Source organism: Gopherus evgoodei, chromosome 2 (genome assembly GCF_007399415.2).
Source record: "Gopherus evgoodei ecotype Sinaloan lineage chromosome 2, rGopEvg1_v1.p, whole genome shotgun sequence".
In the NCBI taxonomy this organism is placed as follows: Eukaryota; Metazoa; Chordata; order Testudines; family Testudinidae; genus Gopherus; species Gopherus evgoodei.
Genome location: NC_044323.1, coordinates 279,820,030 through 279,847,263, shown reverse-complemented (window position 1 = coordinate 279,847,263; position 27,234 = coordinate 279,820,030). Strand labels below are relative to the sequence as shown.

The 27,234-nt window shown below is 42.9% G+C and overlaps 1 protein-coding gene and 1 long non-coding RNA gene across 7 annotated transcripts in view; one reads left to right on the top strand and one right to left on the bottom strand.

Annotated features, from left to right (window-relative positions):
• Positions 1–27,234, top strand: part of ASAP1 (ArfGAP with SH3 domain, ankyrin repeat and PH domain 1) — a 376,577-nt gene that overhangs the window by 72,330 nt on the left and 277,013 nt on the right. For 5 of the 6 annotated variants that reach the window (XM_030553834.1, XM_030553836.1, XM_030553832.1 and 2 more), the window contains exons 2-3: positions 15,670–15,756; positions 26,812–26,941. In XM_030553834.1, coding sequence (XP_030409694.1) covers positions 15,698–15,756; positions 26,812–26,941 — 189 coding nt within the window. In that variant the 5' untranslated portion in view covers positions 15,670–15,697. Of the gene's footprint in view, positions 1–15,669; positions 15,757–26,460; positions 26,507–26,811; positions 26,942–27,234 lie in introns of those variants that run through there. The other variant, XM_030553835.1, reaches the window with a different exon arrangement.
• Positions 21,068–24,512, bottom strand: LOC115647112. The gene is made up of 3 exons (XR_003999214.1): positions 23,177–24,512; positions 21,735–21,807; positions 21,068–21,388 (listed from the first exon to the last, which is right to left on the bottom strand). It is a non-coding gene; the product is annotated as an uncharacterized LOC115647112 (long non-coding RNA).

The following is a 27,234-nucleotide window of genomic DNA, read 5'->3' as shown; positions in this document are numbered from 1 at the left end:
CTTCCTCTTCTTGATTTGGTAGTCAGTAATAGGCCCCCCCCCACAGGACCGGAGCTAGTGTTTTTAGCACCCTAAGCGCACGGCCATTTTGCCGCCCTGTGCGCTGGCCTGCGGAGAGGGTCTGCTGGTCCACGGCTCCGGTGGAGCAGCTGCAGCCATGCCTGCGGGAGGTCCACCAAAGCCGCGGGAGCAGCGGACCATCCGAAGGATGCCTGCGGCAGCTCCACTGGAGCTGCAGGACCAGGGGACCCTCCGCAGGCACGACTGCGGCAGGTCCACCGGAGCCGCCTGCTGCCCCCCTGGGCAAAATGCCACCCCCCAATAATCCTGGCACCCTAGGCAATTGCCTAGGCCGCCTAAATGGAAGCGCTGGTCCTGCCCTCACACCATGACATCACTGTTTGTCAGAGGATGGAGATGGATGGCAGGAGAGAGATCACTTGATCATTACCTGTTAGGTTCACTCCCTCTGGGGCACCTGGCATTGGCCACTGTCGGTAGACAGATACTGGGCTAGATGGACCTTTGGTCTGACCCGGTACAGCCATTCTTATGTTCTTATGTTATTCTTTTCCCATTTTATCCTCACCCAGAGACTCTCAGTAGGTCTGTCACTCAGTTCCTCATGGAGCGCGGAGCAAGTGTGTACATTCTTGATGGACAGCACAATGCTTCCTCCTTTTTTCCCCATACTTATCCTTCTGAAACAAGCTATTTCTCTCAGTGCTGGTACTCCAATCATGGGAGTGGTCCCACCAAGTCTCTGACGTGCCAATTAAGTCGTAATTGATTTTCTTCAAATACCATGATTTCCAGTTCATCTTGCTTGTTCCCCATACTCCTTGCATTGATATTTAGGCATCGAAGATATTTTGCAAACTGCCCTGTTGCTATTTTTTTGCCTCTTTAATGCAGTTGTGATTTCTAGTTCCTTCTCCAGAACTTAATCCCTTCCCCTTGATTTCATTACTTGAACCTAGATGTGCACTGGCTGGATTTTTGTCACCATCCCCCCATAAGACCTAGTTTAAAGCTCGCCTTATCAGGTTAGCCAGATGATGTCCAAAGATGCTCTTCCCAGTATTTGCTAGATGCTGCCCATCCCAGCGCAGTAATCCTCTTTCCTAGAACATCAGCTTATTGTCAAAGAAGCCAAAGCCCTTTTGCCGACACTACCGGCATAGCTATGCTTTTACTTCCATGATTTGACAGTCCCTGCCTGGGCCTTTTTTCAACAGGGAGGATGGATAAGAATACCATTTGCCCCCCTCAACTCTTTTAGCCTCTTTCCCAGAGCAATGTAGTCTTCAAATAGAGATATTTCTGTTCTTTTTATTTTCTTCTTTCAAATCTGAAGCCACACCTCATCCCTTTCTGCTTCTCCCATATTTTCCCTACATAACCTCTAACCTTTCCCTGTCAGCCTGTGTTTCCAGCTTTGGTCAGTCTCGCCAGCTCCCTGCCTCAGCCTCTTTCTGGTCACAGCTTCAACTCTGTATGCAGACCCAACCTGCTCCTTCCAAGCTGAACATCTTCCATTTGCTTTCCTCCACATGCGGCCTATAAGGTTAATTGGCCTCATTTAACCTGCTCTGTCTTGTGTCCACATCATGCTCCCATACACGTCCAGGATTTTTTTTCTTTTGTAAATACTGGCATTTGTCAGCTATGCACAGATTCAGCACAAGCAGCTGGGCTCCTTTTCCACAGCAGGGTTAGGGAGGCCTAAAGGATTCCCACCACACACACATACTCTAGCTCACATTGATAGTGTATAATAATCCTCTCAATGAAAAAAATGAGACTACTCATATGCTTTAAGGTAGGCATTAGTATGCTGATAAATTGGGGCTTATGCAGGCCCCCTTAAGGTCCAGAGTTTGTGATCCCTCTAGTGACACAGATGAACACGTAATCACAGAAAAAATCTCACTGAAATCAGTGGGACTTCTTGTACAGCAGCAGTGTGCTGCTTGATATGAGTAAGGGTATCCTGAAAGAATTTCTCTTTTCTAGTCCCCAACCCCATGTAGCCCAAGATTTAACTTGGCAGGTCTTAAGGTTCTGAGTGACATTTAGTTCAGCTGTTTACTATCCTAGCTACCTACCCACAAAAACTCTCAAATGTCAAAACCATGAAAATAATGGAATTCATTGCTCCCCTGGCAAAAAGAAAGCCTTTATACTACTAAGGTATATTACTTTGTAATATTTTATATTCATGTAACAACTCTCATCCAAGAAGATCAAAGCTCTTCCAAATATCAATGAACTAAGCCTCCCACTATCATTCAGATGGAGATGGATACTATAGCCTTCATGGCAGTGCATTCTATAGATAAGATTGGTATGGAAGTTCCTTTATAGTTTTTTTTTTTAATTTCTCCATAATTTTCTGAAAAGATTTTCTTTGGAGGTTGAAGCATTCAGTGTTTGATCTTAGTCCAAAGGTTACTTTAAATATATACATACTTTTTCCACAGCCAGGGGAGGCTAATAACTTTAAATAGGAATTAACATTAAGACTGAAATATTAGCTGTGTAGATTACTTGATATGAATGTGCGAAGACATCCCAAAGTTGTATGCAACGGAACAACTGCTTTTTGGCTTGGACAGTCAGAATTTCTATTATGGTGTCTCATTTTCATTTTCTAAACCCTTTCTCTTGCCTCTGTGAAAACACTAAATGTTTCTCATGTCATCCTCAGCTACTTGGAGTGGTTGTGAAGGTTGCAGGGATGGTGGAGACGGATTACTAGAGGTTAAGGAATGGCTGAAGGCATTTGAAACTATTTTATAATGCATTACTATTTATTTATTTATTTAATTATTAATACCACATCATGTGTGCATGATTCTTTACAAACAGATAGGAGAGGTCCCTGCCCCAGAGTGCTTACAATCTAAAAAGCCTGACTCAGAGTCCATGGACGTCAATGTAAAGGCTGCTGTTGACTTTGAAAGAGTTTGGATCAGGCTCTAAGAGCCTCATTACATCTTCCTTACTTAAGCTGATTCATATCTTACTGTGCAAGTAGTCACTTTGATTTCAAGGGTGCACTTGGAGGGTCATGGAGCAGGGGAAAACACAATGCAAGGTTGGGCACAGACACAAAGAAGAGGGCGGAAGGGATGTAAAAAATGTATTTTGTTTAAGTTTGCCACATGGTTTGTACTACCAGGAATTTGGGGTGGGGGAGGCTATAGATATCGTATAACGCTACAGTTTTTGTATGTATATTAAAGGAGAGGATGGTCAGCAATACAAAGCTAGCCAAAAGATGTCAGATTCTAGGTGGGATTCCAAGTAAGATAGTGGAATTGATTGGCACACAGTAGGATGGAGACATAGGGGGCAGCATGAAAAAGAGACACATGCTGGTGGGAGAAGACTAAGAAAGGCTCGGTGAGGTAGAATGGGTTGGCACAGTGTAATACACAAGCACAGGTGGCGTGAAAATATGGTCCTGTGGTTAAGGCTATGTCTACACTACAAATTACTTCGATATAACTTACGTCGCTCAGAGGTGTGAATAATCCATACCTCCAAGCAACATAAGTATATACTGACCTAAGCACCGGTGTGGACAGCTTCTCTGGTGGGACAGTTTCTCCTAATGACATAGCTACCGCCTCTCATGGAGGTAGGTGTTATTAAGCCAACAGGAGAGCTCTCACCTATCAGCTTAGAGTGTTGGCGCAGCTGCAGCTGCTTTAGTGTAAACATAGCCTAAGTGTGAGGAAATCTGGGTTCCATTCCTGGTTCTGTTACAGAGTCTTTGTGTGACCTTGAACTCCCTGGAGATTAATTAGGGATAATACTTCTGTACTTCAGAGGGGGCTTTGTGAAGCTACATTCATTAACATTTGTGGGGTGTTAAATACTGTGGCAATGTGGGGACCATATTAGCACTTAGCTAGTGGGAGCTGAGGGCAGAAATATGCAGTTTGCTTCATTGCAGAGCTGCTGTCACAGAGTAAAAAGTCATGGCAGGAGGACCATGGTAACCTGCAGTTCAGACTCCCCTAATTTTTCATAAGGGAGCAAAATTACCTAGCTGCAGATGGCTCTAATTGTCTCTAATTTTTATAATGTCTGTCCCACAAAGACTACTATTGAATTCAGCCCCCAATATCTGTTTTAATATTACAAATCAGTAGCGGGGGAAGTAAAGCAAAATTCAGGTTGGTGGTATTCATCTACAATGCATGTAGAGTATGCAGGCCTATTTTCTACAGACTCTACATGGAGTAAATCATTATACTGTTACTGACCTGACAGTGGTGGAGGGTGATTCTGGCAGAGCAAGTGTCACCTCTTGCAAAGGCCCTTAGACTTCACTAAACACCGACAAATGCATAGCTGGAAACCAGTGTGGATCACCTGTGTGTTAGTATTGTTAAAACAGATAGTTATAAGATTGTATTTGGTGGTTCGCCTTTATGAAATGCTTGTAGGATGCTGTGTGTATTAAATAAAACCTGATAACATGGGTACAGATGTTATAAGTAAGATTAAGTGTCTGCTTTATAACCATAAAGGTGTTTGTTTTAAAACTGTAAACCCCCACTGTCAGGAGAGAAGCATTACCAACTGTGAAATACTAGTCTGCCACAAGAATTGTCATCTCCTCTCCAAGTAGCCGAGGATGACATGAGAAACATTTAATGTTTTCACAGAGGCAAGAGAAGGGGTTTAGAAAATGAAAATGAGAAGCCATTGTGGAACATCAATGGACAAAAGATTTCTTGATTGCTCCCCAACACCTATGAAGAGGAGACATGCGCAAACACTCATCCCATCAGCAGGAGCTCTGTAGGAAGGAAATAAAAGTCCCTGTCAAGAAGAAATTGTTGCCCTAAACTGCATGTACTTTAGGGAGAGGGCAAGATTTTTAAGCATAAGCAAGGGATCCCGGCTGTTTAGCTTGGGTTAGTCTTAAAGGACATTCAGAGTTTACTCATTACAGTAGCTTCTATTACTTTTTGAAACTGAAGACTGTCACTGATTTGTGTAATGTATATTTACTTGTTTTAATCTTGTAAATAACTCTCATTTCTTTTTCCAGGTTAATAAACCTTTAGGTAATTTGCTATAGGATTGGCTACAAATCTTGTCTTTTGAGAGATAATGACCTGGGATGAGTGACTGATTCTTGCTACTGGGAGTAACCTGAATATTGTGTGGGGGTGTTTTTTTGTTTTGTTTTGTTTTTTGGTGTAAGGACCATCTAGCACAAACACAAGCTTGCCTAGGTGGCAAGATAGACTGGAATACCCAAGGGAACGGTCTGTGACTCCATGTTAAGGCTGCTACAGAGCCTGCGGAGTATCACACTTGATACTTGGCTGGTGAACTCTAACTATAGACTACAAAACCAATTTGGGGTTTGTGCCCTGCTTCTTAACAGTCTGCCCTGAGGTTGGCACTCATGGTCATGAGCCACTCCAGACAGTTTGACTGAGGGGAAACATCCTGATTTATCACTAACGTCTCCTGGACATAAGAGGTAAATTGTAAGTTACTTAAAATACTGGATTGCTGATGGCTGCCTTGTCATCAACTATATAAAGTGCCAGTGATGAGATTAATGAAAGCGCGTCAGAGACTTTAAGAAAGGAAGCAGACATACTGATGAGCTTCTACTTCCAACAAAATAAGAACTCTTCTGTGAGCCCAAGAAACAGCTGAAGGATAGAGTAGAATATGCTGAAAAAGATCATTCTTATGTATATCAAACAGAGATTTAACTTGTACACTATTCAGCGATCCTGAAACCATCAGGCAAATAGTGGAAGGCAATGGCACTTGCTTTTCATGAGCAGGAGAGTCCATTTCTCTAGATACTTATATGAATCTTTGTTATATATCTGAGTCTTGGAGCAAATCTGTCTTTGAATGGAATTGCAGAAAAACCCAAGTGCAGTTGAACACTGTGACATTTCAGTACAATATATGCTGTAATACTGTACTGATATCCAGAGGTGAAAGTAAGCCATTACAGTCTGGTATGGCGTACCGGCAAGAGCCGGTACACTGCTGACTGTACCAGCAGGGGGCAGTTTCCCAGGCTGGCGATTTAAAGGGCCCAGGGCTACCGGTAGTGGCCGGAGCTCTGGGCCCTTTAAATCGCCACTTGAGCCCCGCTGCCAGAGCCCCGGGGTAACGGTGGCAGCTGGAAGCCCCCGGGGCTCCGATGGTGATTTAAAGAGCCTGGGGCTCAGCTGTGGTAGTGGCAGCCGGAGCCCTGGGCCCTTTACATTGCCTCCAGAGCCCCACTGCCAGAGCCCAGGGGTAGCAGTGGCAGCCCGGGGCTCTGGTGTGATTTAAAGGGCCCAAGGCTCCCAGCCACCGCTACCACAGCAGAGCCCCTGGCCCTTTAAATCACCACCAGAGCCTGGGTGCTGGAGCCCTGGGGTACTAGTGCCAGCTGGGAGCCCCGGGGCTCGGGTGGTGATTTAAAGGGCCCGGGGCTCCCAGCAGTGGCCAGAGCTCTGGGCCCTTTGAATTGCCGCCAGAACCCCACTGCCAGAGCCATGGAGTAGCAGCGGCAGCTGGGGGCTCCGTTGGTGATTTAAAGGGCTCAGGTCTCCACTGAAGTAGCGGCGGCCTGAACCATGGCCCCTTTAAATTGCCACCAGAGCCCCGCTGCAGGAGCCCCGGGGCTCCAACAATGATTTAAAGGTCCTGGGGCTCCCCGCAACAGCTGGAGCCCTGGGTCCTTTAAATCACCACCCAAGCCTTGCTGCTGGAGCTGCGGGGTAGTGGCGGTGACCAGGGGCTCTGGTGGTGATGTAAAGGCCCTGCCCCCTGCTCAGGACTCCGGCATACCGGTAAGTCCTTTAAGTTACTTTCATCCCTGCTGATGTCTCAAAACCATGTTTTAGCTAACCATGATGCACATATCACACTATAGTGTCAGAATGCCCTGTAGGGTTATTTTGCTACTCTTTGAGACTCCTTAATATCAGATGTTGTTGATTAAGTACTCTTCATTCCAAAAGTAACAGGATGTTAAAAAGTATCTACTAAAGTTAGATCTGTCAGTCTATTTTTAGTCCATTTAATGTATACAGTGTCAAATCTGTATTGTTCTAGTTTCTTAATCAAAATGTTATATGACAGCAAGTCAAATGAGTTACAGAAGTCTCAAGATATGACATCAACACTTTATCAACTGAACTTCTAGTATCACCTAAAAAGATATTGTTACTTTGACAAGATCTATTTTGCATAAGCCCATGTTGATTGGCATTAATTTTATTAGCTATCTTTAATTCCTTATTAATCAAGTCCCATATCAATCATTCCATTATTTTACCCGGGATCAATGTCAGGCTGACAGGCATGTAATAACCCGGGTTGTCACATTTACCCTTTTAAAATTTTGGCATGACATTAGCTCTCTTAAATGGGAATAAGTAAATAACTTTTCCTTATCTACTTTCTCATGAGTGATGTAGAGAAAGTAGATAAGGAAAAGTTATTTACTTGTTCCCATAAGACAAGAACTAGGGGCCACCAAATTAAATTAATGGCTACCAGGTTTAAAACAAATAAAAGGAAGTTCTTTTTCACACAGCACACAGTCAACTTGTGGAACTCCTTGCCTGAGGAGGCTGTGAAGGTTAGGACTATAACAGCATTTAAAAGAGAACTGGATAAATTCATGGAGGTTAAGTCTGTTAATGGATATTAGCCAGGATAGGTAAGGAAGGGTGTTCCTAGCCTCTGTTTGTCAGAAGATGGAAATGAATGGCAGGAGAGAGATCACCTGATCATTGCCTGTTGGATTCACACCCTCTGGGGCACCTGGCATTGGCCACTGTCAGTAGACAGGATACTAGGCTAGATGGAACTTTGGTCTGACCCAGTATGGCCATTCTTATGTTCTTTTAAAGTCTTCTGGAATTTCCCTAATGTTCCAAGAGTTATTGAAAATCAATATTAATGGTCCCTCCTTGGACAACTCTCTTACAACTCTCAAATACAAGTTATCCAGAGCTGTTGACTTAAAAATGTCTTTAAATATCTACACGGGTAACCAAAATTTTATAATACAGGGCTCTTCATTCTAACATAACAAATACAATGGCTGGAAGTTGAAGCTAGATAAATTCAGGTTAGAAATAAGGTGCTCATTTTTAACAGTGAGGGTACTTAACCATTGTAACAACTTACAAATGGTTGTGGTGGATTCCTCATCACTAGTATTTTTAAATCAAGATTGGGTGTTTTTCTAAAAGATATACCGTAGTTCAAACAGGAATGAATTTAGTGTTTTTATTGGATTATCTGAAATCAGGCAGAAAGGACGGCCACTCAGACCAGCAGCCTCCAGAAGCTGCTGAACTACCACTGTTCAAATAGCAATTAACATTAACAGGTGTTGTGTGTGACCTTCCAGGGGAGAATAGACTTTCCAACTGAGAACTTCATGTACTGCCTTGTTTTCAGGAAAGTGATTATGATGATTTTATTATTATTTATTTTAATTATTCAGTATTCAGCAGTGTGCAAATTAATTGAAGATTTTGATTGTACAAAGTGCTGAGTACTCACATTTCCATTTGAGGTCAGACTGGAGCTGCTATGTGTGCAGGACTTCTGAAAATCAGGCCTCAGGTCATTTGTACTCCCCACAAATACTCCTGTCTCTGCCTCAGTAAAATACATTGGAGTCCATGCTAGTAGTGTTATCCAAATCAGAGCTTAAGGTGACACTGAAAAACATCTGTTTGTTATATCTAGCTTGGCTTGCACAAAGGGGACACAAAGAGAACAAATTTATGGCAGATTTTGCCATGAAATAAAAGGAATTTTCTTTCATCACACTGCCATTGAAGAATATGTGAGCTACGGCATGGATTGAGGATTTAATTCTATGCTCTTGGACATGAAAATAGCTGCACTGACTTTTATGAATTATATACATATTTGTAATCGTTAAATTTGTAAGCCAGGCTTTTCAACAGAATTTAGATGGCAACAATAAGCTGATCCCATGTAGTTCAAATAACCAGCTTATTTTTTTTTCATTTGCAGAAAATAAGACTTTTTTTCTCTCCTGTATTATCTTAAAGCTTCATAGTTTTCATACTGTGACCCCAGTCATTTTCTGTAAATTGCAGTAAGAAGCAGTACTTCACAGCATTTGCTGATAATGTAGTTTGTTTATACAGAAACTACAAGGGCTATAATTACTACATGTTCACATTATATATCAAGGTCAGAATTTTGTGATTCACTCTATTGTTTGGACATAAAGGGAGTTGATTTTTCAGTCTGGTGGTGTACAACTACTATTATTGTTACATCAGTGACTGTAGAAACAATATTAACATTTGCTTGTTTCAGTTTTTCTGCTTAGGTTAACTAAGTTCAAACATTTCATGAAAATAGGCTGGTTAACATTAATTAGAGATGCAAAGTTTATATGTTGTTTGGGTTCTGTGTTATTTTTGAAGGAAAAAAAAATCCAGAGCAAGTAATTAAATTACCTATGGATGATAATACATGAATTGTAAACAACCTCAAATGCACATAACTGAAGAGTAGAAACATATCTCTTGATCCTTTTCTCTCCTACACACAATCCCAAACCTTCTTTCATGACCACCACTGCATACACTTGACATGGCCTCTCAATTTATATACTCCAATCTTATAATTCATCTGTATTTTCTACCACTTTATCAAATCTAACTGCCTCAAAGGACAGGACCGCCACCACTTCAGTTGAGAGACTATTTTATAATCTAAGACCTTGATTTAGCAAGGCATGTAAGTAGTACCATTGATTTCAGTAGAATTATTTGTATTTAAAGTTAAGTAAATGCTTAATTGCTTTCCTGAATTGGGTCCTAATGGAATTTACTATTGTCATTACTACATCTTAACTGATATCAAGCCTTAATTTATCTTTTTAATATCATTCCATTTCACTTAGCTATGCTCCCTTCTTTCATCTCTCCATGAACAATCCTCCTCCTCTTCTGGAATCAGAGTCCCTCAGATACTTGTCGACTGTGATTGTGTCTCCCTGTTGTTGTTGTTGTCTAGCTATCCAGGGCATGTAAGCATATACATACTTTTGTGTATCTGACCCAAATTGGTTTGCCCAAAATCACACAGGAAGTCTATAGCAGCTCATGGCACTAAACAAGAGTCTCCTAAGCCCCTAGACTAATATCCTATCCACTGGATGGTTCTTCCTCCCAGGGCCGTCCTTAGGATTTATGGTCCCCTAGGTGGGATTATTAAACTGGTGCCCCTGTGCCTGTCTTGCTCTTAGCAACACAAACATAAGCTTACACTACTGGAAAACTTGCCACATGCATGTTATTAAAACCAGTTTAACTTAGTTAAGCACACTGTAATGCTGATGGACTAGCACTAAAGAAATAGCACTATAGAAAAAATTCTGATTTGACAGAATGATGCAAATAATATAATTTTTTTAATTTATCAACATATTATTGGAAATTTCTATGCAGAGGTATTGAAACAAGGATTAGTTTTTAATTAAAAGCAATCTTTCTGGCTTTTTTGGCTGCAAAATCAGTAATAATGGCATCTTATGACAAAGACTAAGTGATGTCTTGTTTGATTGCAAGAATAGCAAGACCAATCAAGTGTTCCTGACTCCTTGTAGAGCGGAGATTGTTTTTAATGAGCTTTAGTTTTAAGAAAGTCCGTTCTTCTGATGCTCCTATTACAGGAATTGTTAGTAGAATATGACTGGCAATGTACACATTAGGATATATGTCAACAAGTTTTCTGGTATGAGTAAACTGTACAATGTCCATCATTGATTTTGTATGTGGCAACATTGATGACAGTGTCCTCAATTCTTCGTACAGTTCAAGTCCATTTAAATCAAATGATCGCTGTGCTTCAGGAGGCTCTCTAGGTCAGGGGTCCCCAAAGCAGTGCTTGTGGGTGCCATGGCGCCTGCAGGGGCCTCTCAGTGCACCCATGTACTGGCTGGCGGACGAGCATCCGCCATAATGCCACCGGCGGCATTTCGGTGGCGACACCTCTGGATGATGCTGCTTGCCGCCGATAAGCAGCGTCATCCAGAGGCGTCACCACTGAAATGCCGCCGAATTTCAGTGGCATTTCGGTGGATGCTCATCCACCGCCACTGTCCTTTGTCTGGTGACCTCCAGACGAAAAAGGTTGGGGACCACTGCTCTAAGTTCTTGCACTTTGTCATTAGTTGCTTTTGTTTTCCTATTTCGTTGAATTTAGTCCTGCTCATCCCGCTACCAACTGAGTGAATGGAACTCCAGGCTGACAGCGGGTTGAGTGGCTCAGCTGGGGTCTCAGCCACTGGCCTGCTCAGCCTGCTGCCAGCCTGGGCTTCTTTGAGGGGCCCCAGGCCAGCAGTGGGTGCTGAGTGGGGCCAGTGGCCAGGACCCTGAGTGGCAATGGGGCAGCAGCCGAAACCCCAGAGCAGTGGCAGGCTGAGCCGGTCAGCCCACCGCTGCATGCCATCAAAAATTAGCTCTCGTGCCACCTTTGGCAAGTGTGCCGTAGGTTACCGACCCCTGCTCTATACACTAGTAAGGAGATGAGCATATTACAGTTGTTGGAGGGCTCTATTTAGCAGTAACAGGGCTATAGGAAAGTCAGTCAACGTTTTTTGTTTCTCTGATGAAAACTGGCCCACTCCCTTCCCCATACCAAACTTGTGACAAATAATTGTCAACAACTTAATTTTCTGTTTTTGGCTAAGATATTGATTTAAAAAAAAATATTGAAATTGAATTCCGGATTGTTAGCAAGCATTTTTGGTGAACAAATTTGTTAAATGACAATCTAAATGGCAACACAGTACTGCTTTCATGCTTGGCTCACCCCCCAGCCTGCTGGTCCAACAGCTGCAGTAGAGGAGGAGATAGGTGGAAAACTGCAGGACCCCAAAATCCACCTCTTGGCATGCAGAGTGGCAACAGTAGCAGCAAACCCTCAGGTCTGATCACACGCCAATGGGCACCACTGCCCTCCCAACGGACCATGGTGAAGTTAGCACAGCATCTGATCTCAAGGATAGGGCACCCATGGAGCCACAGCAGCTCATCCTGCCCTGTGCAGCTCCCCCCGGATGAGATGGATCACTGCCAGCCCGGGGGAGAAACGTGCTCCCCAGCTAGGGTGACCGGATCCAGATGTCCTGATTTTATAGGGCCAGTCCTGATATTTGGGGGTTTGTCTTATATAGGTACCAATTACCCCCACCTACGGTGACCAGACAGCAAGTGTGAAAAATCGGGACAGGGAGAGGGAAGTAAGAGGAGCCTATATAAGAAAAAAACCCAAAAATTGGGACTGTCCCTATAAAGTCGGGCCATCTGGTCACCCTACAGGTGAGTTCCTTCCCAGAGACCCCAGCAGCCAATCCCCTCCCTCAGACTGTGCTGCATTCATCTCTCTCTAGGACTCAGCAGCCCTGCTCTTACATGCTCCACTGCTTCCCATCTGTCCGGGCTCCCAGCAGAGCAGTGCCCCCAGACCTAGTGGTGCCCTAGATGGCTGCCTGTTCTGCCTATGGCTAAGGATGGTCCTGCTTCCTCCCTTGAGCCAAGCTATGTATTGAGCTCATGTAATCTTCCCTCACCAGTCAATCCTGCCAACTTGAAGCACGTGCTTACGCATGCACTGTATAATAAAGGACACTGCCAATCTCCCCCAAATTTTATCAAATTTTAACCAACTGTATTTCTAACTTCATAATCATTTTTCTGGCTTTTATATGCATTCTATTCAGTTTGCCCCCATAACCCTACCAGTAAGATGTCCAGAGGTGAATTCAGTGTTTTAGTCAAGCCAGAACCAGAGAGAGAATACAACTGTTCTGAATAACTAAACTCTTCCTAATAACCACACAAGATCTAACTAAACAGCTTTCAACAATTCAAGTAATATACTTGTTTCTTCATGATCTTAAGTACCTTCTTAAAGCAGAAATGGGAAAATTGAATCACATTATGAATTTGAGAAATTGATCAAATACTGAAAAGCTATCCTCAACCATTAATGTAAATGATTAGTGATGGTTACCTGTAAACCTGGCCCAAATTTGATCTAGAAACTTTTGAGAGACAATGTAGTTTTGAACTAACTTTATTTCAATTTAAATGGTGTAAACCTATAAAAATGAAGGTGACTACCGAGCTGAGGCATAATATCATTAAAAGGAACAGATGTGCTGTGACATTAGACAACAGCAAACAAAACAGCCATGAGGCTAGGTACACCAGTTCTCATTATTTTATTGTAAGTTTTGTGATATGTATTTGGTTTTTTTTCCTTAAAGCCTCAGCACCTTGGAATCCAGGAAATAAGATTTCATTTTTCTTTAAAGTAAGTTTTCTAGTCCTCAGTGGAGTGGAGGAAATCTTGAAAGAGTGATGTGAATGTACCCTAAAGACTCAAACTAGGAAAAAAAACCCAAAACAAAAAGAATCAAAGAAACAAAAAAAACCCTCACACACAACATCCAAAATTATTATTTTTAATCTCAAGATTTTAAAGCTGATCTCATGTTTTTTGAGGCCTGACTTGTGATTTTTTTTTGAATGTTTGTGGTTGGCAATATTATAGACCTAACTAGCAAGTCTGGAAATACTAAGTAAACAGTACAAAACCCAAAAAGAAAATACAATAGTCTCTGGGGAAATACGTCAGCTGGGAGTATCAAGATATCTTTATTTTAAAAGGAGACTCATTGAATGAAGAAAATATATTTATGATCAAGCAATTAAAGACTATCATAATACATATGTACAAGGGGACCAAAGCAGCACTGGCTACCTTAAATGTGGCATTTCTTAATTTTTGAGAGCTTGACTTCACAATTTAAATCCTCTTTTAACATTCGCTAGGTTTTTAAAAAAGCAAACTGAAAAAACCCAGAAATTCCATCATGTGGCATCATACTGATACCCATGTTTCATAGGGAAGATTGCAATCTTTATTTCCACCACACTGACTCCTGCCACTTGAGCTAATGGAGTAACTAGTAGCACTAGAGGGGGAGAAGCCACACACTTTGTCAGTGGGTTTCAGAAATATTTTATGACAGTAGAGGAAGGGTGAGACTCAGGAATGTTTAGTTTTCGTTCCAGATTTTGGAGGGGAGTGCACTCTAGTGGGCACAGATTCTTCCTGTTTCCTCTTCTTCCTCCTTCCCCCGCAGCTAGGTCCCAGCCCTATTTTGCCCTTAAGGCTTCTCATCTAACCTCAGTTTCCACCTCCTCCCTGGCTTCTTGTCCCAGTCTCTCTGTCCATCTAGTCCCAGTCTCTTCTTCCTCCCTAACCCCCACACCAAACTCCAAGTCTCACTAGTCACATTGTCCCAGTCTGCTCCTTTTCCTCCTCCCCTGATCTGACTTTTGTCCTCTCAGCAATCAAATCAGATGGTTCCTCCTCCACATTCCTGAGTACAAGCAGGGCTGCCCGGGGGGCGGGGGCAAGTGGGGCAATTTACCCCAGGCCCCGGAGGGGCCCCACAAGAATATAGCATTCTATGTTATTGCAACTTTTTTTTAATGGAAGGGGCCCCTGAGATTGCTTTGCCCCAGGCCCCCTGAATCCTCTGGGTGGCCCTGAGTGCAGGTGGAGCGGGAGGTGTCACTGAGAGCACAGAAGAGACAGGCTCCTTGCTCTCAATTCCAGTCCCTGGCCTGGAGCAGGTATTACAGGGAAAGTCTGGCTTAGCCCGTGTAGCCCCAGGGTGGCACATGTATAGTCCTGGCACATGTAGGAACTGTGAGGGGATGGAGCATGCTTGCATACTCTGTGGGGATGACGCATAAGCAGTCTGGTTAGCACTAGGATCTATGAGCATCAGGCGCATGCTCAGAAAGGATGCAATATGTAGAGATTTTAGCAGCTAAAGTTAAATATAAGTTGTCTAAATGTGCAAACTATGAATTTTCAAACCCTTATAACTTGGCCACATTTGGGCAGATTTTCACAGGCAGGGTACATTACTGATACAAATGCCATCACCACCATTGCCCCTTCCCCTGCCAAATTTCAAATCTGCTCAAAAGCATAGAGGTGCTAGAGCTATTCAAAGGTCTCAAGAATTTTTTTAACAAGGTAAAACAATATAATTTTCCTAGTCTCTTTCTCTGAAATGGCTGAATTGTTTTTACTGAAATTTTCCACACAATTTCAGTCCACAGTAGACACCAGGCTTGGAAAATTTCAGCCCAAAGAGTTAAACTTTGGCAAAGTTATAAACAACCAAAAACAGGGTCTTATAATGGGAAATGTTGGGCAACCTTAATTATATGCAGTGCTACTTTCCTCACCTATAGTAGAGCTAAATAAATAATTGCCAAATTTGATGCATAGTTTTTTCCCAGTAAGCTGAAGAGGTTCTCTCTTAGCAATGTCTGATGTTACCTCAATGATTTTCTAATAGGTCTGTGTCTTATGAGGAAACTTGCAACATCAAGTACAATAAAACAAGTATAATTATTTATTGCAAAGTAAGTAACTTATGCTGAATTTTTTGACAGTGAGTCTTGTTACTGAGGCATTCATAGATTTTGGACACTGTTTCAAACATAAAGTTTAAAAAAGTGACCTTGCAAGTTCCATAGCTCTGTTCACTGTTAATCACATTTCTCACTTTTTCTCCTGTTGTAGGTAGTTTTCTTGTGGTGACAGATGAGACATGAGATCTTCAGCCTCCAGGCTTTCAAGTTTTTCTTCAAGAGATTCATTATGGAATCGGTAAGAAAGCAAAACAACATTTTAGGTCAAAATAATAAGTTTCTAGTATTTGCTACCTTTAAAAACCAACCAAACACACAAACCAACCAACCCAGGTACTGGTTCATGGCGATACTAGTTGCAATATTTGCCAATTCTTTCTTTTCTGTGTTTTTCTGAGTTTGGACTAATCACAAAAGGTGTTTTTCAGGGGAAGGCCAAAAGCATTACTCAATAATCCCTTTAGACAATTAAGACTTTAAACACACAATAGGGCAAATATTAATATGTATAAAATATTACATGTTGCATTGTATAGATATATTTCAAAGCTGCTTGGCAAAAGGAATCTAAAAAGTAGCAGTTTGTACCTTGTGTAGTGCATGCAGATCTGGCGAATAACGCTCATTTAACTTTTAAAATAGCTCACAATTGAAATCAGCCTGCAAGGCATTTGCAAGTGCTGCTAGAACTTGTATGGGGGTTTTAAAGAGCAGACTCTTATTCTTTTTGGTGATGTAGAATGTAGAACAGCACACAGTTGTCTAAATATGCTTTTGTGTATTCAGTCTGTGAATGGTGAGCACTCTGTTTTAAAATTTGCACTGTACTTCATTAAACTACAATAAGCTACATTCAGATTGCCTGGAGATCCTTACTTGAACCCACAGCGACTACAAAATTCAGGGTTAAGGCTGAAATTTGAGCCTCCCTTCACTCACTAGATCCAGCTATTGTGACACACGATTCTTTAGTCTACTTTAGAGCCCTGAGTGGAGTTGATTGATCTCATATCACAAGGTAAACTGGAATAGCCTAAAACTCAGACTAAATCCATATTTTTATGAGCAAGCAGCTATACAAGTAGGCATTTTTAAAAGCATGTAATTTATATGCTAGGCCATGCCAGTTTATTTTTTAAAGTTTGCTACGGCATATGATTTTTAAAAATAAACTGTCATGGCCTAGCAGGTAAATAACATGCTTTTAAAAATACCTAGTTGGAAATGGATTTAGGATAATTTAAAAACAAATTTCAGACTATTCCTATTTTAAAAAAAATACTACTTCATGAAAAGCTAGGAAAATTAAGGCATAAAAACCTTCAAGTAATATATCAAAGGCCACCCTTCCTCCTTCCAGGGTGTCAGAGCCTGAACTCAGTTAACTACACTGCAATTGTATAGCCTCAAAGCCCAAGCCCCACAAACCTGAGCCAGCAGACCTGGGGCAGCGATAGCCAAGCTGAGGGTCTTTTATTTTATAATGTACCCTAAGTTATCCAGCCACCCTGTTCTAGTTTAGAAATAGAAGCAGGGCTTAATCTATATTGTAGACTGTAAACACCCAGGACTTCATTTTAAAGTCAAACCTCTGAGTTATGACCGACCTTTGCATTCTGAAACTGGCATGCTTCAAATGCTTCAGGTTTTGCACATAAACAGACAAAACAGATTTTATTTTATTTTTTTGGAAAAATTTATAATAACAACATCAAAATTGCTCCCAAGCTGAAACTTTGTATGCCAAGTTCAAGTCTGGAGTGACTGTTTTTGGGTGAGTTATAAATCCCTGGAAACAGAGTTTATATAAAGGAAATGCAGACATATCATTAAATGTAGTGGTTAGAGGGGCCTTTCCTATACTTTCTCACATCTATATACTCATTTTATCATCAGTATAATGATATGCCACTTGACTATTAAGCAAACAGTCAAGTGTGTTCACTCAGCACTATAAGCCATCTCTTGGATTTCATCTGCTTGAACTCTGTGGCCCCACAGACAGGAATGGCAGGTTTGTAGAAATTTTGATGGTGCCCAGAATCCGCTCTCCCAAACTCCCTCCCAAACTCCGTCCCCCCACCTGCCTAAGGCTCTGGGAGGGAGTTTGGGTGGGGAGAGGAGGTCTGGGGTGCAGGCCTTGGGCTGGGGCAGGGGATTGGGGTACAGGAGGGGTGCAGGCTCTGGGAAGGAGTTTGGGTGGGGTCTGGGGTTTAAGTTCTGGGATGGAATTTGGGTGCTGGGTGCAGGCTCTGGGCTGGGGCAAGTGGTGGGGGTGCAGGAGGGGGTTAGGGATGTAGGTTCTGGGATGGAGTTTGGGGGCAGGAGAGGGTGTGTGGGAAGGGGATGGGGGTGCAGGCTGTGGGATGGAGTTTGGGTGCAGGCTCTGGGCTGGGGCAGGGGGTGGGGGTGCAGGAGGGGGTGAGGGATGTAGGTTCTGGGATGGAGTTTGGGGGCAGGAGAGGGTGTGTGGGAAGGGGATGGGGGTGCAGGCTCTGGGAGGGATTTTGGGTGTTGGGGTGCAGAGGGAGCACGGGTGAGGGCTGTGGGGTGGGGCTGGGGATGAGGGGTTTGGGATGTGGGGTGAGAGCTGTGGAGTGGGGCTTGGGACGAGGGGTTCATGATGCAGGAGGAGGCTCAGGGCTGAGGCAAAGGGTTAGGGTGCAGAAGGAGGAGGGCTCTGGCTGGGGCTGGAGATGAGGGGTTTGGGGTGTGGGAGGGGCTCAGGGCTAGGGCAGAGGGTTGGAGTGCGAGGGGGTGAGGGCTGTGGCTGGGGATGCGGGCACTGGGGTGGGCCGGAGCTGGGGATGAGTTTGAGGTGCTGGGACAAAGGCCCGGGGGGGCACGCAGGGGCAGTAAGTGGGGACTGGAGGACACTTGGGGGAGGTGCAGGGGGGTCAGGCGGGATGGGGGGAGAGACCCGGCCCCAAACATTGGTGGAACTGGGCCCCCGGGCCCTGAATATTTCTAGTGCCCAGGCACCACGGTCCAATATAACTCACTGCCCCAGCCCACAGATGTGTATGTTTGCAGGATTGGGGTCTTAACAGGATAAGTTCTTATAAAAACAGGTCTTTAAGACACATCTTCCTATGTGTTTGTGTACAGCCTAGAACAATGTGGCCCTGATCTTCATTAAACCACTAAACACTGCTGTTAATACAACTACTACTATTAGATTGGAATTGGTTAGGACAATAATGAAGTTTGTGTCTTACAGCTGCACGTCACTAACTTCATCTGGAAAATAGTCCTTTTATTTGCCTGCAAGTCCTTTTTGTTTATCTAGACAAGCAGTGCTTAAATGCTTTGATCTGAGAGCTTCTCATAGTTACATAATATTTTTAAATAACATTATAATAAAATGAATCAATAATAAGACTTTGCTCTTACAGTACTTTTCATCTGTAGATCTCAAAGCAGCTTAACTCAGGAATTGAATTTCATTATATCCCCATTTTACAGGTGAGGAAACTGAGGCATAAGGTAGTGACTTGCCCAAGATGAAATAGCAGTTCAGTAACAGAACCAGGCCTACTGACTCTTAGGGTATGTCTGTGCTGCATCTGGGTTGGCTTGCTTGAGCTATCACACTGAAAATAGCAGTGTAGGCAAAGATAACACCGCCACCTGGGCTGGCCACCCAAGTACGTACCCAGGGCTTATACTTAGACAGCTAACCGAATTGCTGCCCATGCTACCTTGGTTACACTACTATTTTTAGCATTCTGGAAAGCACGCGACCAGCTGCCATGCAGAATGTAACCTTAGGGTATGTCTGCGTTATAGCCGGGAGGTATAATTTCCAACTTAGGTAGATGTACATACATTAGGTCTGCTTGTCCTATCATGCTCAAAATAACAGTGTGGCCACAGCAGCGTGGGTGGCAGCTCAACCTAGCTGCAAAAGGACCTTGGACAGGATGGTACTCAGCTGGCTAGTCCAAGCCATTGTCCGTGCCTTTGCAGCCACGCTGCTATTTTAGTGTGCGAGCTCAAGTCGAGCTAGCGTATGTCTAAATGAGCTAGGATTACACTTCCCAGCTGGCATGTAGACACACTCTTAGCCCAATCCCCTATCCAGTGATCATGCTGCCTTTCCATTTGGGCTTGAACCTGCAGGCTCTAGGCAGCCAAAACTCACATTATCATCAGTGTTTGTTTAATTGCCCCAGTAGGACTGGGAGATCTGCTTAGATAGGGATGTAGCGCAATCGCTCCCTCTGTAATAGACAGATAATATTGAAATGTTTTCAATATGGTTTGAAGAACTATTTCAGTTTTTTTTTATTCTGGAGAAGCCTACTGCACTGGCTGCCTGGAAACCTTTTAATTTTTGTCATGTCTTTCTCTCTTTTTAGTCAGTACTGTTTCTCATATTGAAAACTCAGCCTGGCTACTTCTGCCCTTTTTCAAGACCTGTTGCTATCACTTCCTAATACAAAGAGGAAATGAACCAGATTCAGGGGTATATTATTTTTCCCTTTCATTATGCAAAAGCAATTCACTGGCCTTGTTGATACTCATGCTAACCAATATTTGCATTTCTCCCCGCCAACTCCCCAGCCCGAGCAGGTCTGCTACACACAATACACAAATGTCTGGGCTGTCACACCATGGTTCAGAACTAATTTGATTCAAGGAAGAGTAACCATTTTGTGGCTCCTTGCTGTGCTAGTCTTTGCCAGTGCAGAGGGGTTGCAATTTATGGTGGTTGCAAGCATAACTGTCCCAGTAGGAACTATCCTTCAACTGTTGTTCCGCAATTCACTTGTCACTGCTTAGGTGGCCTTCATGGTTTACTATCTGCATTCCAGTCCAGACACGGGTCAAGTTTGCCAGAAGACAGATACACCAATGGCTGTTTTCCCAGCAAGCAACTTTAACAAGATTTTTTCCTCCATAAATAGGGCCCTTCAAGGGAATATACTCTATGGTTTTATCTTCTGTAGATTCTTTAAGGTAAGAGAAAGCCCTGTTAATCTAAGCTCTTTCCCCCTATCCCACAATTATCTTTCCTATGAATTAGAGAGGGTTTCTTAAAGGGAGCATCTGCAATCAAAGAATACAATATTCAGTACCTACAGTACTGAATACAATATTCATTACCTACAGTAATAACAAGAGAACATCTTCTGTGACATCATCCTGGTACCACTTGTATTAGTTCCTGTTTGCTCTGTTTTTATTTGGCAGGATACCAAGGATCCAAAGAATAGATCATTGCTGTTGTTGTTACTATGAGTCTGGAATGCCATTAGGCGTTTGTCTGTATGACTTTTGATCTTGCATGACAATACCAAAAACAAAGGCACAACTGAATCAGCAAATTAGTCAGCTTAATCTCATGTAACTTCATGCTCTTCTTAGTTTTCAGGGTTTTTGCTTTCAGCTGTCTTCTGACACAGCTATTTGAGGGCATCCACCATTAGCATAAGCTGTTATCACAGGATATTAACGATAAAGTGGACAACATTCAAAATATGTAATCAGTTATATGTTTTTATTTGATCTTTTTCATTAACACATAGTATTAAAATGACAGAACTTAATGTTACTAAAATGTCATCTATAATGGGAAAACAATGTATCCTTTTTTCCTATCATATTAATATTGAAAAACTGTAAAAAGGGTCTTTTGTTTACCTATTACTGAAAATATGCTCTGAAACTGAAAGATAATAAATTATCTTGGAAAACTATGTTTCCTTATCTAATTTTAAATACCAAGTAAAGAAAAATACTTGAAGTTGTCAGTTTGAAAACTGAAATGAGCTGATGCCAGTATCGAAAACAGCTACACAGGAGTAACAAAATAACATTGAGGCATTGAGGCAGACTATGTATTCCACAAGCCAGGCTGCTGGATGCTGTAACATAAAAACACATGTCAATCAGAATTTTGATCAGATTTTTTTTTTGCATATAAAGAGAGTTTATGTGAGGTAGAGGGATAGTTGCTTTCTTTGATTGTAAAGGCACCTGACTATTATGTACCAAAAATAACAATAATTTCAAAGATTTGTTTGTAGTCTCTTTAGTGAAGGCAGTTTGCAATTTATCATATACGTTTCCTTATAGCAAATTAGCACCAATGTCAATATGTGCTATAGGCGTCAACATTTAAAATAGATTGAGCCTTTCACTGTGAGTACATGGTGCATTTCATGAGATTAAAAGTATAAACATGCTGTATTTAAAATGCATTTTTCTTACCTTTCACACAAGGTTGAGTCAGCTGCTTGAACATGCTGGTACTAGGACACTGTTTCTGAAGGTGAAATTGCTCCTGAATTGAACAAAACATTTCAAGCTGAAGTACAAAGTAGATGATATTACATATCCTTATGTAAATAATAAATAAAAAGAACATTCAAGCTATGTGCGACCTATTTACAAAAAAATATGTACTGAATCTTGGTACAGCTGATACCATACTTGCAAATAACAAGCGAAATTCATCCTTGCTTTAACTTTATTTATTTAGCAGATTGTTCTTATCTGCAGCCTCAACATTCAACCAAAATTATAACAGTTGCAATTTTAGAGTTATTCCTGGATATTTCTAATACACATAGATATACATGTGTATTTCCTCTTAAAGGTAGTGGAAGTTCTTTGCATGTTATTATGAGACTTAACCTATACGTATATAACCATAATACTTTATGTATATAAAGTTTTTCTGCCTTAGAGATACCAAAGAATTCACTATGAAAATGCAACCACCACTGGGATGAAATAGTATTGCTGTTTTAAGCATAGAACAACACTATACAATAGATTATAACAAGAAGAGAAGAATAATATTGAATACTTTTGATTGAAACTGAAGAATGCAATTATGCAATTGGAAATTTGTTTTATAATCTGGACATCCCTCTCTCTAAAACCATCATAGGCAGGCTGTGTCTAAATGTTGCAATTTCTTCCTGTATAACAACTCCAAGATCCAGTCTTTCCATTCCATCCACATAGCTAAAACACTTATCCAGGCCCTTCTCTTCTTTCACTTTGACTATTGAAACCTCCTCTCTGGCCTTCATACCCTACTTATATCCATTCAAAACACTGCTGTAAAGATCACCTTTCTGGCTCATTCAGTCTCATCTCCCTCCTTGCATTCGTCCTGTCTCCGTTTTTTTCCCACTGCATCATGAACAAACTGTCTTTCACTTTAAGGCCCTTCTAGTCTACTCTGGCACTACCCATCATTTCTTACATGTTACAGAGATTTAAACTCCCGATACACCAACAATACCCTCCTTGATTGCTCATTTGTCAACATTTTGGATAAACAGTCTTGTGCCTTTTCTTATGCCACTACATTAGACATGGTAAGAACTCCCTGTAAATATCTGTAACACACTCTGTTTTCCTCCTTTCAGTCTCTCTTAAAAACCAACCTATGTCATGAGGTTTCCAAAATGCTTCACAATGGTGAGGCAAGTGGTATGCCCTGACTGCTGTTTATTACACTGGTCATAACTGCCTTCACACTGTCTGCTGTTTTTTGTCTTAAAATGGGGATCTTTGGGACAGGGACCATCTCTTTGTTATATTTTTTGTTCAGTGTCTAGCACAATGGGGCACTGGGCCTCAGGAACTATGGTGATACAAATTATTTATAATAATAGCATCAGTGATTAAACACCTACCATTTACACAGGCATGTTGATTGCAAGACCAGACCAAAGATGCTGTAGTTGACTTACTTTTTTTTTGTCTTATTAAGAACAGCCTATTGAGAGAGTTCATTAATTAAACATGGATTCAGAAAACACCCAAGCAGTAGAATTACAGCATTTTGAAGCAAGAGCTCAAATATTTTTTTGATAAATGCTGATGCCTTCTGTACCCACCAGGGACTTTCCACGAGGGCAGTTGTGACAAGCATCTCAACGCTGATATTCAGAATTGAAAGCCTTAGGCTGCAAAGAAAATGTCAGAAAAGGCCAGAAAGAACAGACAGCTACGTTCTATGTGCTACTTGTAATCCATCTGAGAGCAAGTCCCAGGGCTCTCTCAAAGGGACAGCAGCTGGTCACCTTCAAAGAGAACATGGTTGCAAAACAGCTCCATGATTTTTTTTTGTTTTATTACAATCCCGTTATTGTTAGTCCATTGGTATGTGTGTGTGTGTGTGTTGTTTTTGAATGGTCTTGGCCTCATCCTGCAAAGTACTGGGCAGTACCTGTGAATTCAGTGGGAGTTGAGAGAGAACATTGTATCTTACTGGATAAGTCCCTTTTCTAGGGAAAATGTAGACCCTATTTTTCTTATGGCTCTTAATTCTCTGTCTCACTCTCTTTAAAATCCACCCCCCCCCCCAACATATAACCAGAGCCGTATCATCCTGTCAGCTGCAGGAATGCAACACTCAGCTGACTGGATGCTCTGGCCCAGGGACTCTGACTCTATGGCTTCAATGGTTGCAGGTATTCAGAACTTATATCATCACTTCAGTTTCTAATGCTCGTCCTCTCCCAGCAAGTCTGTACTATCCAGCTGCCTGACCCTGCCAGCTTTACTAGTGAAAAGTACATGAGAGTGAGTGCCCCTCCTCTATGTAGGGCTCAGTCTTACAGCCCTTACATCTGTGTAGGGGAAAGCCAGGCCATGTGAATCAATACACATGGAGGCCTGCTGCTAAGGCATCATGATCAAAGAAAGAAACTTCTTCAGGCAGGACTGTTTCAGCACTGCTCATATTTTTCTAGCAGAGAAAGGATGCAAACTGTACAGAGAACATGTATTTATGGGTAGGCACAAATCAGATACTTCTGGTTTTAAGATTTATATATAAATTGTGCTATTATATTGCTTTTTATTTTTTTGAAAGGTAGGAACACTTTTAGGATTACATGCGAATCCACTTTAAAACCTAAGTGTGATTTACTGTAGTGTGGTTACTTATATGGAGTATTATGTGAAGAAACATTTGACATGGGCACATACAACTACACAATGTTCATTTTAGAGAAGTTTTTAAGAATACATGCATTTCCCTGGTTCTCAATGCTCAGCTCTTATTGTGGCAGGTCATAGGAAGAGGGGGGCTCCACGCAGCATAATACACAAATCTGTTTGAAACAGCAGATGCAGTTGGTGATTATTTAGGCCTCTTGAGCCTAAGCTTTTTTTTTTTAAAGGCATATACAGAAATAAAAATTTAAGAGACATTTTAAAAAGCACCTATTCTTTTCATCAGGTTAATTCCTAAAGTTATGTGGAAAAACAGTGCAGAAAATGTATTTTACCTTATTTAGAAATATTACTGTATTTAAAAATATCACCGCTGAAAGTTTATGGGTTATATAACTTTAGACTGAAGTTGCTAAGTGTATCCCAGGAATCCTTTGTATAGTTTTGGAAAATGTCAGGCTACTCCTGCTGCTGTTTTGATTTATCCAGGTGGGAGTAATAGTGATCTATGCAATACAGTCGTCTTTTCAGTATTAAAAATACGGGTATAGCTCTTTGAAAGTAGTATAATTTTAAAGGATTTACATATGTAATTAATTTTATTTTAAAATGTATTGTTTATATTTTGTGATTGTGTAAACAGGTGCCCCATATGTTACTATTAATGAAAAGTGGAGGGTGTTGGGGGAGAAAATCAATATAATCAACTTGCCTAGACTATTTAATCAGAAACATAAGTCTATTGAGATATGAAATATCTTAATTTGCCCCCTCCTCTCCTCATCATAAACTGCTTGCAGAGCAAAGATTTATGAGTGCTAGAAACAGCAAAAGCATTTTAATTTGATGGCCATGATGGACATTTTTTTAAAACTACAGTCTTGCCCTTGAGATTTATCTTCAGCTGATTAGATAGGTTGGGATTCATCCAGGAACTAGACTAGCAATTCATTGATCTGTGCCTTGCTGGGTGACAATCATATTAACTTGTGCCAAGATGTTACTGGAATTTAAACTTGTTCTTATGTTTGGTCAGAACAATAAGATGAGATGACACTCTTTATGAAATCATCTTATCGGGCTCCTTAAGTAATACAGAATAATTGTTCAATTCTGTCAGGAGGGGACTAGACTATATGATGGGTATAGCTAGCAGGGGTCAGACTGGTAAAGACCATCGGTCGTGTCAGAGAAAAGGAGCAAAGAGTCCTGTGGCACCTTATAGACTAACAGACGTTTTGGAGCATGAGCTTTCATGGGTGAATACCCACTTCTTCAGATGCAGAGAAAAGGAGAAACCTGTGGGCCCTTTCCCTGAAATGTGTCTGTCCTACATCTGCTTTTTTTTGCTTATCACTTATATTACAGGCGCTTCTTCCTGAGCTCTTGCCCGCTTCCTTATGTTTGTGCTTTGACTGCAAACATGAAGACAAATAATAGCATCCCCCCATCCGCTGCGCAGACATTCACTCCGATGTCTGATGCCAGCAGCACAGGACAAAGCCGCTGGCACCGAGCCCTCCCCCATGCACGGATAGCAGCGCGTGTACAGGGGATGCCGGTGTTGCTTTGTGTTTCGGGGGGCGGGGGGGATGCCCAAGCCGAGCTAACAGCAGCAGCGGGTGCCCGTGGAAGGAGCAGAGCTGGCTCGGCCCGGCCCCCCCCTTCGACGCCCTCAATCTGTCCGCCGCTCTTAAACTCACGGTCCTAACCCAGACAGGCCGCCTGCGCGCGCACGGCTCCACTGGGCCCGGAGCGCGACCTCTCGTCTCGCGCCGGGCTGCTGCGGGTGGCGCGCGCACCCCGCCGTGGCCGCGCGCGCGCGTGTGTGTGTCGGCCGAGTTCGGCGCAAGCGCAGAGCACTTCCTTGTTTGCTCACGTAACGGCTGCGGGAGGGAGGGTTGCCGAGCCGAGTGTCACTCACGCAGTGGCTGTCAGAGGCGGCTGGAGCGCGAGTAACTCCCCGGAGCCGCCAACGCCGCCGCCCCTTCTCCTCCTCCCCCTACGCTCGCCCCCCCCCCCCCCGCCGCCGCCGCCCGGGGGCGCAGCCGGAGCCTGCACAAGTTAGTGCTCAACTTCCCAGCCCCCCTCCCCGGGACAGCGGCCAGCGAGGGGTCCCCGGGCGAGAGCCGCGGCGGCGCCGCCTCAGCCCCGAGCGCGAGCGGGAGAGCTGGCCGCGGCACCCCCTCCCGCAGCGGGCGCGTGGGGGCTGAGCCCGCCAGAGGGAGCCCCCCGTCCGCAGGGAGCTGGGGGCAGTTCCTGCCTCTCCGGCTCTGCTGCTGGATGCTCCGTGTCTCTCGGTGTTATATTTAACCCCCTCTTGTCCCTTTTCTCCCCCCTTCCCCGTGTCTTCGTCCCCTCCGGGCAGGATCATGCCGGACCAGATCACCGTGCCCGAGTTCATCGCGGAGACCACGGAGGATTACAACTCTCCGACCACCTCCAGCTTCACTACCCGGCTGCAGAACTGCAGGAACACGGTCACGCTGCTGGAGGAGGTAAAGAATCCCCGCCTCGCCCCGCAGAAACTAGTGGGACAGGGAGAGTGGCACCCGCAAGCCAAGGGGCTAGAGGTGGTGGCATGTATATACTCTCCTTCCAGTCATTCTTTTAAGGGTGGTAGCCTGCGGTCAGGTTTCATCCTTCACGTGCACACACAACGCACCTTTTAAATCTCTGAGGTCTGAAGCCTGTATGTGTCAAACGGTCAAGACTGCATGAACTTCTTCAACAACAACACACAGATTTTGCCTTTCTGTGGTGATGATCGTGGTGGCAGCAGAAGAATTGT